Source organism: Epinephelus fuscoguttatus, linkage group LG1, assembly GCF_011397635.1.
Source record: "Epinephelus fuscoguttatus linkage group LG1, E.fuscoguttatus.final_Chr_v1".
In the NCBI taxonomy this organism is placed as follows: domain Eukaryota; kingdom Metazoa; phylum Chordata; class Actinopteri; order Perciformes; family Serranidae; genus Epinephelus; species Epinephelus fuscoguttatus.
In genome coordinates this window covers 25,176,214-25,190,904 of record NC_064752.1, presented here as the reverse complement: position 1 = coordinate 25,190,904, position 14,691 = coordinate 25,176,214, and the positions used below count along the sequence as shown (strand labels likewise).

At 40.5% G+C, this 14,691-nt stretch overlaps 1 protein-coding gene across 1 annotated transcript in view; it reads right to left on the bottom strand.

Annotated features, from left to right (window-relative positions):
• Positions 1 to 14,691, bottom strand: part of LOC125894114 (voltage-dependent calcium channel subunit alpha-2/delta-2-like) — a 67,509-nt gene extending 52,818 nt beyond the window's left edge. The window contains exon 1 of the mRNA XM_049585310.1: positions 14,251 to 14,691. Coding sequence (XP_049441267.1) covers positions 14,251 to 14,366 — 116 coding nt within the window. The 5' untranslated portion in view covers positions 14,367 to 14,691. The remainder of the gene's footprint in view (positions 1 to 14,250) is intronic.

Sequence of the window (14,691 nt, the reverse complement as noted above, 5' to 3'; positions counted from 1 at the left end):
TCACATTGTCATTTGATACACTGTTATCATGAAAATATAATTCATTTAACATATCTCTGTATTATGTTTTAACCCCAGGGCCCAGAACTCCATATCACAGATTCAGCTGCACTGAGCTTTAAATAAGTGATGGTATTAAATATGCACAGCTGTGTGCACAGACTTTGTGCTCCATAGAGAAGTAAATTCACAGCCCAGTCGCCAAAAGAAAATATTAGTATTGTACATTCTGCAAACCTCCATTACATTATATTTGTACATTTCATACGTATCATATCAACAAGATGGTGTTGTCATTGGAAGGTGGATAGTGTGTCCACTTAGCTGCAGACCACAGTCTGAGACCAACAAACAACAAAACCTGTTGGTTTTTGGCATGTCATCATCACTGCCTTTCCAGAGGCTTTCTAGCCACCAAATGTGGGTATATTTTGGTAAACTGTTGCTATGGTTTTACCAGGGATAGTGCCACAAAAAGCATTTGTTTTCTGCAGAGACATCAGTGTGTGTCGAGCAAGGACTGTACCCCCAACACTTACTTACTTACTTCAAGCCAAAACATGATCTTTTCCTAACTATAACATAATGGTTTTCACATTTACCACTGCGGTGTTGAAATATTAATATCAACATTTATTCTGGCGAGGCAAGTCATTTTTTTGCTGCGGTCAGGGAAATATTTGCATAATATTTAAATCAAGAATTAATCAAGAATTAAAATATTTCATTTGAACCAAAAATAGAGAGCAAAAGTAGTCTGCACACAGCTGCTGTGGACTGCAGTTTTACATGTCTCTCCTGACATTTCACCCTATTGGTTTTGTCTCAACAATACTACAGTGTTTGGAAAAAAATAAAGCGCTCAAGAAAATGAACGACATAGGCTGGAGAGAGTCTCCACACTGGGCCTGTGGAACTGTGCAGAAGTGTTGCAAATAATACATCAAAGTCAGCGGCAGAAACACCAGCGATATCGACAACCACTGCACCCGATGATGGAGGACTGCCAGCAGATTTTTTTGTGAACTAATGTTAAAAGGAGAAAGTTTTAGGCACCAGGCTATTCAACAATAGCATCAGCACTCCAACCAATGCATCTGTTAAATGTTGACTCCAACACAGAAATCCCACCCACCATCAGCTGCACACCAGAAACGCCAGAACCACCAGCGCTAAGGCACATGTGGTTTCAGCAGCTAATTCCCTCTCAGCCCACACAAACCAAAACAGGGCTTCTATTACAAGCAGAGGAGGAAGCAGCTTACTGAGCATTTTAATAGGATGTGTGTTTTGTTTTGGGACACTTCCACATTCAGACCTGCAAACAAACATGTCCAGAAATCTAAACTGACAAGTGGATTTAATATCTCCTTCAGAAACACAATCTCTTTCCTCCATGACCAATTTCATTATTCTTGGAGCATAAACTAACATCAAGTAGAAAGGTTGAATAAAACAAACTCAAGGTGAATCTTAGGTTAACCACATTCTTGTTATGTCAGGAGAACAGATATTCGCTCTTGTTTTGATGAGATTGCAGCTATGATTATACCAAGAAAGAATCCAATCTATGCAAATTTAAATAACCTTCAGAAACTATCGAGTGCCACGTTACTACTGACTTACAAGCTTTCAGGATCTGACTCTGCCAGTGTCTGGTGCCTAAGGTAAGAGCTCTTTCTGTAAATGATCACTGGTTAAACACAGACTTTGGTCACATGGCAATGAGACAAAGCAAACAACAGACAGCTTGTTTTGAGGCTCACAATATATGGTCCAGAATGAAAATGTTTCTTAAAGCTGGAGTGGGCAGTTTAATTTGATGTCATTGGGCAAAAATCCTTGAAAAAACTGTAAGCTTAATTGAGTGGACTATGAGAGAACTATGAGAAGCCTGGACCTGCAGAGAAAGTTGCTATTCCAGAATTGGCAGCAACTACCTACACTGCAAAGCAACCTAAAACAGGAAGACAGACTTATCAAAAAGAGTCTGACAATCAGCAAAATAGGATCAACAGGAAGGCAATCCAGGCACAAAATATAGAAAAATGAAGAAGGAAATATTAAAAAGCTTTTATTGTAGTGAGGAATCACTAGCATTATGAAATCAACAGAAATGTCTTGCCATGGGGCTAGTCACGATTTTTTGTTCTAATGGCATATTTATGCTCAGCAAGGCGATCCCTCAGGGGTCTTTTTGTACAGCCACTGTGTCAGTGCGGCCATACCTGTGTTGTATGTTTTGAAAGCCCTGACGAAGACCTGCAGTGGTCGAGATTTAGATTTAGATTTTTAATATTTCCATCTTCGTCTTTCTATATTTTTCCGAGTGCCTGAATTGCCTTCCTTTCGATCCTGTTGTTTCCCGTTCTCCACAAGCACCTGACACAAGATTTTGATGTATGTTTGTATATACAGAGCAACGTGTCAATATCAGCAAAGCATTTCAGACAGAAAATGGTTCCAATAGTTTCACCTTCTGCTAACCAGAGCCAAAGGCTCAGAGCTGCAGACGCTCATTTTTCATGTAGCTTATTTTAGCGAGAGCCTCAAATCACAGTATTCTCTGTCACTACAGACCACCACTAGGAGGAGAGTGGGCAGCAGCTATGGAGACGGACCCCCAGACAGCAGCCTCAGCATCCTGAATTCAGTCAACGCAAACCTTAGCCAGCCATGACTCCCCGCCAGATCAGCAAACTTTCTGTTGCTGCTGTTACACAGATTAGGCTCGGCACTGCTGCTGGACACTAGCCTGCCTTAACACCCTGCGCTGGAAGGTTTGCACTGGCCAAATTGCTGCTACAGCTGCCTGACAAAGCTCTGTCTCCTGAGCTGCTGCCCACTCTCCTCCCTGTGAAGCCGTCCACAGCGGCAGGGAGTGAGGCGGAGGGATGGCTAGCTAGCTAATTTATGTCTCATTTGTGTTCTGATAAACAGAGAGAGAGAGCTGATTGAGGCGGAGCTGAGTGAATGTGCTGCTGGCAACTCTACAATGAAATAAGATTAAATACATCAATGTGTGGAAAACACTGGGTTACTGTATGAAGCATGTGCATATATCTGTGGCCATCTAGTGGGAGGGGTTTCGGACAGAGAGGTAAGAGCTTTGAATTCTGCCTTTTGGCCTTTTCCAGATTCCTGCCTACCTCAGCTTTACTGTGCTTCTCTGCACTGAATTATTTACAGATATTTACAGATAGAAGTGAACATGTCATTGTTGTTTCATGTGTCCAGTCAGCACTTTCAGGGTTTTTCTCTTTCTCTTCACTTTGGAGCCACAGAGGACATAATGCAACTGTTTTCACAGGCTGATAAGTACTGCTCATTAACAATGCCAGATTTAAGTAAATGGTGATGATGTAAGGTGGAAGTATAACAGTTGTTTTCTGCTATCTTCACTCAAAGTGCAGGGCTTTCTAATGCAGAAGGCAATCGAATTTTTGGAGCCTGTATAATGTTAACTACATAGCCAACCAATCACAACAAGTGGGGTTTCAGCTGTGAGTCACCGTGGCAACATCAATGTTTAAGCCTGACTAATTAAACCAAAGATTTTCCAATACTTTCACTGATTCCAACATCAGTGTGGAATATTTGTTTGGTAAATAGGTCAGTTCCCCAATGAATTTATTACTGGAGTTCAGAGCTTTTGTCTCCCCCCTCTGGCAGTGAGAGTAATTATACAAACACAGTCGATGCACGCTTACAACGTACGCCTGCAGGTGAGCTCGCTGCATCTCCCCCCTGTCACCAAGAGCGCTCTTTTTTACTTTCATCCTTCCTCTGAATGCAGAGTTTCTTTTATATGTGGAGCATCCACATCAGAAAACTTTTCTTGGACACTTCTAAGGATTTTCCACCACAGCTTCTGACATATATCCTAGCTGCTGCTCAGTCGCTGCAATATTCGCCTTCCATTCTTTAAGAAGAAAAAAATCTTTATTTCAAACTCTCAACATACAGACTACCAGAAGAAAACATCAGAATCACGCACATATGAATGAAGCTTCAAGAAAACAAAACCAAAAGCAAAGCCAAATGGAAAAAGACATTAATTTCATGTGGAATAAATAAATTAATCTCTAAACTTTGGTATACGGAGAAATACAGAGAGCTTCCCCTGTCTGTCATAGGCTTGATCAGCACTGTGTGAACTCACTTGGCGAGGGCTTGAATATAGCTGACGTTCATTTTTATGCACTCTAGCTTTAACTTAAACTCAGGTCAGATGAACAGTATGAAACCACCTTAACTGATCATTTGACTGTGAATCTTTAACTCTAATGAACCTTAAACTTCACTTCACAGGATCAGGGGTCAATGGAACTTGTTTCTGGTACACCATGGACAACAGCATGTGCTCTGCATGTGTTCTTGCTGAATGTGCTCTCAGTTTAAAACATCATAATGGCATCCCAATTTCAAAGCAGCACACACACAATCCTACACAACCTGTCAGAACAAAAGCAGCAGCCCGCAGTATGAGACGGAGTAGTATCTGCGTATTCAGTGCATCAATGCCACGTTGAGGCATGTGCTATTAGCCACGGGGAACATTATTGCTTAAGATGCAAACATGCTTTGAAAGACTAAAAACTAGACTCCATGCCCAGACAGAAAGATTCACATCTCCCTCTGTTCACCTGCCTCACTTCACTGGTTCAACCTTCATTCACTGGCTAAAGATGCAATCCTGCTGCTCAGTCTAGCCAGATGGATTCGAGAAGACTTTATGGTGAGTGAAACATTTATTTGAGCTTTCTACTTAAATTAGTTCCAACCAGGAAATAAATCTCAATACCCAGAAAATCGCCCTGGATCCTGTAAGTGCCCCAAGAGTCGATTCATTATGAGTCAGACAGCTCCCAGCAGAGTTACGAGACAACATTGCAGATTAAAGTCTTGTTGGGCTTGTTTCTACTGTTGGACGAGACACAAATCTCAACTCCACTGTCCAGATCAACCGAAACACATTCTTCACAATAAGGACCCTATATCTGAACATCATTTGTTTCACCCATTTTTTTATTGTATTATGAGCTGAACATAAATAAAAGACTTCGCATGACTACGCACGCTTGACTTTCTAAGATTAAGACGTAAGCTTTGTTTTTTAACTCTAGCAACATCAAGACTATCACTGTAAAGGCCCACTGAAGATATGATTGAATGCCTGACAAAGTGTCCTCGACAAGCACAGCACTATTTAAAAGTGAAATTATTTTCAGCTTGAGGCAGTCAAGGAAGCAGAAGAAAAAAGTGACGAGTTCTCTGAAAAAGAGCAGCAGCTGCAGCAGGCAGGACTTTTATCTCTCTCCCTATCGACAACTGCAAAGGTATGAAATACATGTATTTTTTTTTTTGTTTAGAAAAATCCCTTCAAATTTATGGTCTTGTTGTCATTCTGCTTAATTTTCCACCAATCTGTCACGGACCAATGTGTTAATGTGATTACTGCAGCCCTGACGACCACCTCGGCTGATTAAATGAAAATGTTTGTGGAAATGATAACCGAGCAGCTCTTTCTTGCCACAGAGACACATTTCCAAATATAAAACATTACGCAGAACAATGGTGAGTCAGCATCGTGTGATTCTCACACAATTAACACATAAAAGTATCTCTGATAAAAAATTAAAGAAAGATGACTTGTAGATACAAATTAAGTTAGAAGATTATTCACAAGATTGAAATCAGTCCAACTTCAAACCATAGAAATAATAATGAGAGTAGAATGGACATTCCCATTTAAATCAACATAGCTGTATGGTCAGTATAGCAGCCATGTTTATATGTACCGCTGTCACTGCAAAGAACTGTGACCATTATGCGACATGCTGCAGCCACAGCCTACAGGACATGCCCCAACATATCGTAACCATGTAGCCTACAAGACTAACCCACCAAACCCTGCTAAGACATGACGTTATAGTGAATAAACATGAGGCCAAAAGTAGCAGTTATCCACTTTTTAATTCACTAAACCTGAAGATGTGATTCCCTTTTAAGTAGGGCTGCTCCCTAATAGACAACCAAGTGTTAGTCTACCAGAGCGGTCATTAGTCGGCAAGATTTCACTGGTCGCTTAGTTGCAAAAAAAAAGAAAAAAAGAAAAAAAAAAGAAACTCTATTAGGAGCTGTGCCTTGTTAAAATAAGTCAAAACCTTCAAAACCTATATGACTGGACCGCATGGGAATTTCAGTTGAAAGGAGAGACACAGGAAGAGGCCACGCTCAGCAGTCAGACAGGAGTAATTTCCAGGGCTGGTACCTGCAGTCATTACATTGACTTGTTAATAACATGTCGGGCAGGAAATCCAAAGTGTGGGATCATTTTGAGAAGGTGATGGATGAACCCAAGGTGATATGTAAACTCTGCAGGTAAACATTTGCCTATCATTCATCGACTACAAACATGACGTATGATCTGAAACATGTAAGTAGCTACATGCCCATTAGCCACTTAGCACAATCATTACTGCTTTGCCAACAGCGTCATTAACAGGCAGCTCGCTCAGTGACGTGTACTTGTAGATAAAATATAGGTCTATATTAATGAAGCTTCATTAGTACGGTTTTGTATTTCTCTGTAATGTAGCACAGTGTTAACAATGTTACTCATACTATTCTTTCTCACACCTTCAACTCAAACCATTGTGTTGCCCCGCCCAAAATATATCATTTAATAATTAAATTAATATCGTAAACATGCGGGCGACTAGTCGACTAATGGCCCTAAATGATGACTATTGGTCGACTTGGAATATTCTTAGTCGGGGGCAGCCCCACTTATAAGTGAAAAGATGTAGCCCTATCCCATACCACACTGCCTACCTCCACCTGTGCGTAACGGCTACCTCGCTGCACTGCTGCGGCTCCCAAACGTGGTGTTCACACAGATAGCAGCACTGCCTGCCAGCCTATGTCTTTCCACAATGAGGTTGCCTCATATAACAGCCACAACAAATGGCTTGTCTTAATGGATTCTGTCCACAGAAATGCTAGAGGAAGGAAACAGAAGTGTTGGAAGGTCAGTGACATACTCCAGAGCTACAAAAAACTAAAACCAGTGAAAGGTGTAATGTTGCTGGTATCATGTCCGTATGTCATTTTCACTGTCTACTTCTGCTGAAAACCGCACGCTTCACAAGGAAAAAATAGGCGAGGCTCTAAATCTCTAGATGAGCTGCAGCCGAGCCACGCTGCTCACGCGGCATGTGTGGCTGCTGTAACCTGGTAACATGAGCGCCAAAGTAAAAAGACATTACCCTAACCATAACCATCTCTCTTTTAACCTATCACTTCATAGCTAGCTACATGCTAACGCAGGTTGCAGCAATATATCAGTTTTATTGTGTTATTCTCAGTGGGACACTTTTTACACGTACTTACATGAACAACATGGATTCAAGTTTCAATTGTAGTAATAAAATGTTTATTCAACCAAAAATAACATGTCTGTTTTCATTTCTTCAAGGGTCATTATGATTGATAACAATATATATAATGAATAATAAATTCCATACCATGATACCATGATACAGCGACATTTTCTAAGACGATTATCATACAGTGAAAATCTCACACCGTTGCAACCCTCATGCCAACTTCTTTGTAGAGGCTGAGTTCTTAAATGATTTAGTGTCCATTTATGAGTCGTTACAATTCATAAATCATCTTCGAGAAGGAGCAGGGCACTGGGCTACGTTGAATTTAACAATATGTTAACAGAACAAGAAGGGTTAATTGCTAATGTGACTGGTTTAAAAGATATGGCTCCTTTGATCCAACATCGGTTGACTAGCCGAACAGAGCCAGTTATTTTGTCTCATTTTTACTTGTCGTGGTGTAATAAACATATTTTTTTTGTTGTCAATGATTTTTCTTTATGTTGTTGTTGCAATTTTGTTATGGAATAAAAGTCACTGACAACATTCATAGTGAAAATGAAGAATCACCTCATTCACCTGTTCAAAAAGAAGTAGGAAGAAGTAAATTTATCTAGTCCTGCCCCATTTTCTCATTCAATATAGTTATTTTAGCATCCAGTTATTTACAGCTATATTTTTTAACATACAAGCAAACACAAAGAAAATGCAGAATACCTACAAAATGGCAATTAAACTCAAAATGCCCTTCAGTTCCACATCATCTGTCAACGACCGACTGAGGCCTGATTTAACTGCTTCATATTTCTGTCGGTACGTAAGAGAATCACAGTGTTTGATCATGTCTGGCTGTTATCCACGTCTCTGATAGCAGACGTCGGCGAGATTTCGTTGAGATTTCGCTTGAGTTATGACCATTGGCTCTGTGACACACCAGGACACACAGATACTGATAATAATGAAAATCATTAAGAGCACCATCAAGAGACAGACAAAAGGAAAACACTGTTATAGCATTTACGGTAGGCCAAAACGGAGATCTCAAACTAGCGAGTGTCACATACTTCATGGACGCTGATATATGTTGTCACCGTAACAACTAACAACAGTCGCCTTTTTTTTTTTTTTTTTTAAAACCAGTCTGATGACCACTGCAAACAGTTTAATATCTACTCCTCTCTGCATAATTTCATGGCATGTTTGGATTTGTAGATGCGGTTTATAGCAGCAGTCACATTGTGAGACTCTCGTCCTAAACGTATGACATTATCAGACTTTTGACCCAAGCTGTTTTTGGTTGCTGGAACATATTTAAAAGACCAGAATCAACAAGCTTGTTGCATCACAGATTAATTATAAATGCCCTTGCAAAGCGATGTAAAAAATCCTACTGTGTGCATAAATCAGGTTTGTTACATGACTGTAGCCCACAGAAACTGCGGAGCAGCTCTGACTGTGTGAGTCAGTGCGGCTGAAGCACAATACCAAGTTTTTTTACTGTGTGCTCCATTTCCTCTCCTCTCCAGCCCTGTGGGACATCAGAAAACTCCGTATCGCAGTGCTGCGATGAAGCGGCTGAGCAGCACAACGCGCTTGTGCCGCTACTCTGATACCTGCTATACTCACACACCCCTGGGATGAGATAGAGAGAAGCACTATGTGATGTGACCCATATTCACTTACAGCAGAGAGAGCGAGAGGTTGAGAGGGTGGAGCAGCAGAGCGATAGGTGGAGTATAAGAAGCAGAGGGAGTAGACGTTTACAGCTATACGTATGTGCTGTATCTGTCTATCTACACTACAGCTCACTATATATCCATCCATGTGGCACCACACTGTAGCCTTCTAAAAAAATCTGTTCATATACAACTAATTTGCAATAGCAAGTATGTTTTGTGGGACACATAATACCGTCCGTATTATATTTTTAGCAAACAAGCGGCCTGGTTCCAGGGATGACAGTCCGTACATCACTTTGTCTCAGGCTGAAATATCTCAACTACTACTGACGGGAATGCCATAAAATTTAGTGAAGACGCTCATGTCCCCCAGGGGATGAATCGTATTGACTTTGGTGATCATCTGAATTTTTTCTAGTGTCACCATGAGGTTTTGAATGAAATGTCTCTACAACTGTTAAACCAATACTTTGGTTTATGACCAAATACCTGCAAATATAATGGCATTCTCATCAGCCTCAGCTCTGCTTGGTGTGGTGGAAGTTAACAAATGTCAGCATACTAAAACACTACACTAATACGGTGAACACGATAAACATTAAGATCAGCATTTCTTTTAAGGACAGCTGTAGAATCTCTGCTCACATGGCCATTGATTAGGGACACTTAACTTACTTTGCCTGGGGGCCATTTTTGTAAAATAAACATTAATCATTAACATACAAATATCTATCAATAAGCTCTATTTTCATGTTTTGGTTTTTTTTGGGAAGGATTCAAGGCTGATCAAGGCAATTTTCAAATGATTGTGATTGGCTTTAACGAACTATATAGAGCCCAGCCCAATCCGATCATTTGCTTTACATCAGGTGTCACACAGGTGTTTTTCTCGCAAAGCCTCCATGAACAGCAATGCAGTGAGTGCAGCTGTCATCAGCTCTCCAGCTCTCTTTCTCTCCTCCAAGAGCAAGGGCTGAGCCCTGCCCACAGCAAAACTCCACACGCCATAAACGACAACAAAATGCAGTACGAGACTGTTTATTTATGTTATTTACCAAAGTTATAAGCAGTTGTTTCATTCCAGCTCAGTGTGAGGGTCTCTTGCATTTTGTTTACATCCATGGCGAAAGGTGTTTCACTGTGAGTGGAAGAGACGGACATCAGTACTGAGCTTATCACAGTCACACTTGCTACACCACTGCAAGTGCAACAAAAGCCCCGCAAGCAAAAAGCCAATAAGAATAATATATCAATGCAGGCAATTCAGTGCAAAAGAGGCACGGACAGGGAAAATTAACACTCAGTGGGATAAAGTTTGTTGAGGTAGGCTAACTCAGGCCAGGCTGCACCAAAGAACCAACACTGGAGAATACACTCATAAAGGGACAGAGAGATTCCCTCACGACAGCGACGAGGCCAAAAACATCACAAAAAGGGCTTGTTATTTGTGGATTTTGTTTATTATTTTGAAAAAATAATAGTAAATAAAATAACATTAAGGACTAACTTGGATGCAGAGACTTTTCTTAATGTATTGCAGAGCCATTAAATTGTCATGAATATACACGAGATTGATTTAAATCATTACAAAGTTCTTCTGAAGTGTTCACTGTGCAGCTGTATTACCTAGGAAAATAAAAGTATCGGATCAGGACCGGGTATCAGAAAATAGTCTGTATTAAGTGACTTGGATCTGGGCAAAAAAAATTGACCGGGTCATACCTAATTTTTATGCACTCTGTCATTTTATTAACATTTGTTGTTTAAAAAAAAGTGTGAACCAATTTCTTCTCAGTCTGAGTTGGAAAATGCTCAGCGGGCCACCTGGCACCCCACTGTGAGCTGCCAGGTAAGGATCACTGCCATAGACTCTCAGTCTTGTAATCAAATTATGGGCAACACCAACAAACATTTTGGGCTCTGCCTTCTTCAAGACATGCATTAAGTCATTTCATGTATTTCTGTACAACTTAAGTGTGATTAACATTTTTATTGTCATATTTAGGTAACTCAAAGCACTTAATTAAATTGAAAAGTCACCACCGGTTTGAACTACAAGACTTTTTTAATATTCAACAAAAAAACAAGTAGTGCTGTAATAATTAATAGATTAGTTGGAAAGTAATCAACAGCAGACAACATTAATAATAATAATTAGGTTCAAATCAGATATGAAGCAAAAATGCCAAAATGTGAGGATCTACCGCTCCACTCTGTTTTTGGTAACTGTAGGTTGAGTACGTTTGGGTTTTGGTGTGTTGATCCTAAGAAAGAAGTCATTTGAAAAATTCCCACTGGGCTTATTATTTTTTTATTAATAGTATTATTATTATTACATTTTACAGAGAATTCATCCAGTGGTTCTCAAACGTTATCTTTCATGCCTCCATTTAGAAAAGCAAACTGATTTAACAGATTTCATTTAAATTAGCATATAACTTTATCTGGAGTGTTTCTTTTCATGTGTGTTACTCATGAGTTATTGGAGTGCAAATGTAAAACACTAAATATTTATCTCACACACAAAAGACACAAGGCTCTCCCACTCCACTGACAGTGATCTCAAGAGCATGGCAGGCTTTGTCATATTTCAGATCTGACTTGATGATACTGGACGAGCATCACCAGCTTTTCTCTCCTTCCCTGTAAAAACCTGACATGCTTTGATCTTCACATCATTTTGTTGGAATGAATTTTACAACACTTTTAAAGTTATAGTAACAGGCTCGCCTACCAGTTAGAGAACAACTGGATCAGGGGCGCCATGGCATTTTAATGGGTTTAAAATTTAATTTTTGATATATATCTCCAAAAGTATAAAAGACAGAAGAACACCCCCTTTATTGTTTTTGTGCAAAGTTACTTAATCAGTGTGATGATGGCCTGGACTGTGCCAATATACCATCATAAATAACCTTAAATAAAAGTATGTGTCTTTTAAAAAAGGTGTCTGTGTGAAATTTCTGACTACAACAACTTTGCATTTAAAAGCCTCTAGTTTTATAATAAATGCTTATTTTGATATTCATATTACTTTGAGGTCTACGGCAGATATCAGGGCAGACATCTGTGCAAATCTGAACTAAATCCAAGCAATAGATGAAAAATTACAAGAGATTAGGTAGCCCCAGTGGTTTTATTCGGCACTTTTTTACCTATGTGAGTCTATGATGAGTCAATATATTTAACAGTTTCATAACTTTTTGCTGTATAAAATATTTTTGTTACAACAATCGATTTCATGCAGGGGACATATCAAAATTATGAAAAAACATGGCCTTGTTTTGCTCTATCCCAGGGAGGGGTATCTGAAAAACTAAAGCCCTTTTAAGGAGTTGTGCCTGTGCTAACTGTGCCCCCCCCCCCCCGGGCCTTTGAAATCATAATTCAGAACCTACACTGGATTAATCCGAAAAAGATCATCACATTAGTTGGTAAAAAAAAATAAAAATCATTAGGTACAGCCCTATGGCAGAACTGTGATCTTTTCTCTACCCTGTGCTTTAGTGGCCTAAACCTAAAAAACATGAGGAAAACAGGATGCAAACTCCCATCTCCAGAATCTAAGTCCTGCTCTGTGAAGTATAAAGACATCACACTTCCTGGGTTGGAAAAAAAACCACTGCCAGTGAATCTAATCAAGGCAGTAATTACATTTCCTTCACAACGTACTTGGAGAGCAATTAAGTAGTATATGAGCATAATGTGTAGAAGACAGGGTTGCTATCCATTTATCTATCCATCCATCTATCCATCTATCTATCTATCTATCTATCTATCTATCTATCCATCCATCTCTATGCAGAGACACAAAGCAGGAGACAGACAGAGTCAAGACAGAAGGGGCGGGAGTGAAAAGGGCGAAGGGGAATAAATCCTCACTGCTGCAGTATTAATTCTTAATTGGAAAGAGATGCTGTTCTTCAGTGTAGCGATTCTGCTTCATTTAGCTTACATGAAGAGACCCAGGGCAGAGGGCTACGTAGCTGTTTCAGAGCACTCAGCAGAAAAATCAGCGGAAAGGAGGGAAGGAGGAGGAGGAGGAGGTGGAGAAAGCAATGTCTATATACCCTATACTTGAAATAACCCAATTCATCATAAAAACACTCACATATACACACACCCCCGCACCTCCCTGATTTATAGACCCCTTTCCTAATTGGTAAATACACCTCGAATCTCCAGTTGTGATTGGCCAGAAATGCCTCACTGTGTGCCCTGAAGATGAGTGGACCATCTGGCCTGTTCCTCCCTCCAGAGCAGCCTGATTGCGGAGCCTGGAGGTGGGCCCAGATAACTGTAGTCTCAAGTTAAGTGCCAGCTGTACTTAACAGCAATGGGTTAAAGGTTAATAATTAAGAAGAAAGCACGGGATTGATTAAAAAATAGAGAGAAAATGTTCATATTAAAGCAGGAATTCACAGTAAAACCACACCTTTCTTCTTTAATAGGCCTACTAGTAGTGTTACAGAACATGCAGTCCTACTAGGAGCTATTACTGCACTGTTGATTTTCTCAGGAGTGTCTCACAAGATACAGAAACTTGAAAGCCTGCATGGAAAAATCTAGCAGCGGCGCACGATGCTGAAAAAAAGCTCTGTTCAGTTTCACAACAACTGCACACTGACTTAATGTTGCCTGTCAAATACAATGAGCGTCTCGCTGCTTTAACCAGCAGCCCTCACCTAGAACTTCATTGGCGTCACTTTAAAGTGAGTGTCAGGGTGAAAACACCTTTTTAAAACACAGTGATGACAGACATTTTGCATCACATAAACACAGACATCTGATGTGAGACAGTGGATCTTCAGCTTTCAGTGTTTAGATAATTAAAAAATACTCATATGGCTAAAATACTGTCCAGAAACTGCACATTTTATCTGATTTAAAAGCCAAGTTGATTTAAAAGGAGCTTTTCTGTTTAAGTGAGGTACTAAATGTGATGTCCAAATGTGAATGTAAGTGATATAGCAATGCCCAGTCATACTGTGGACTACACCTTACACAGTACTGAGCCTTTACATTGATGTAATCGCCAACACTGTCCAATTATATAACAGCGGAAAAATAAAACAGGATGGCTGAAGTATCTCTTGACACCGGGGCTGAGTGGACAAGCCCAAAGTTGTCTCCCCATCACGAGCCCGGGTATGTTTTCAATCAGGGGAACCGTTACTTACGTGTATTGCTGTGGGAATGTGAGCCCCGCTGCTCCAGGCCACGATGCGCTGAAAATCAAGATAATCTGGATAGATACCAAGCAGACGATGCTGCAAGACCTTTTGCCTATCGCCATTTTCCATTAACAATTCTCGTCACGGGGTTTCTGTGCGTGAATGAAGCGCTCCGGACCGTCTCGTGGGCATACAGCTAGCTCGGTGTGAACGTCCGGCTCAGTTTCCCGACGAGTTCATGGTATCGGCTTGTGTTGTCAAGTGGACGCGGAGGAGGCAGGCATTGGCCGCGGAGGCATCGCGGACGGTGGGAGATGCACTAATGCAGCTGCCAAGACACTGCAGAGTCTCTCCTCCTGCTCCCACATATACACCACCAACACCAACACCACCAACACCAACACACAGCCCCGGCGCGTCCACGACGACAGCTCTCCCTCTCTAGCT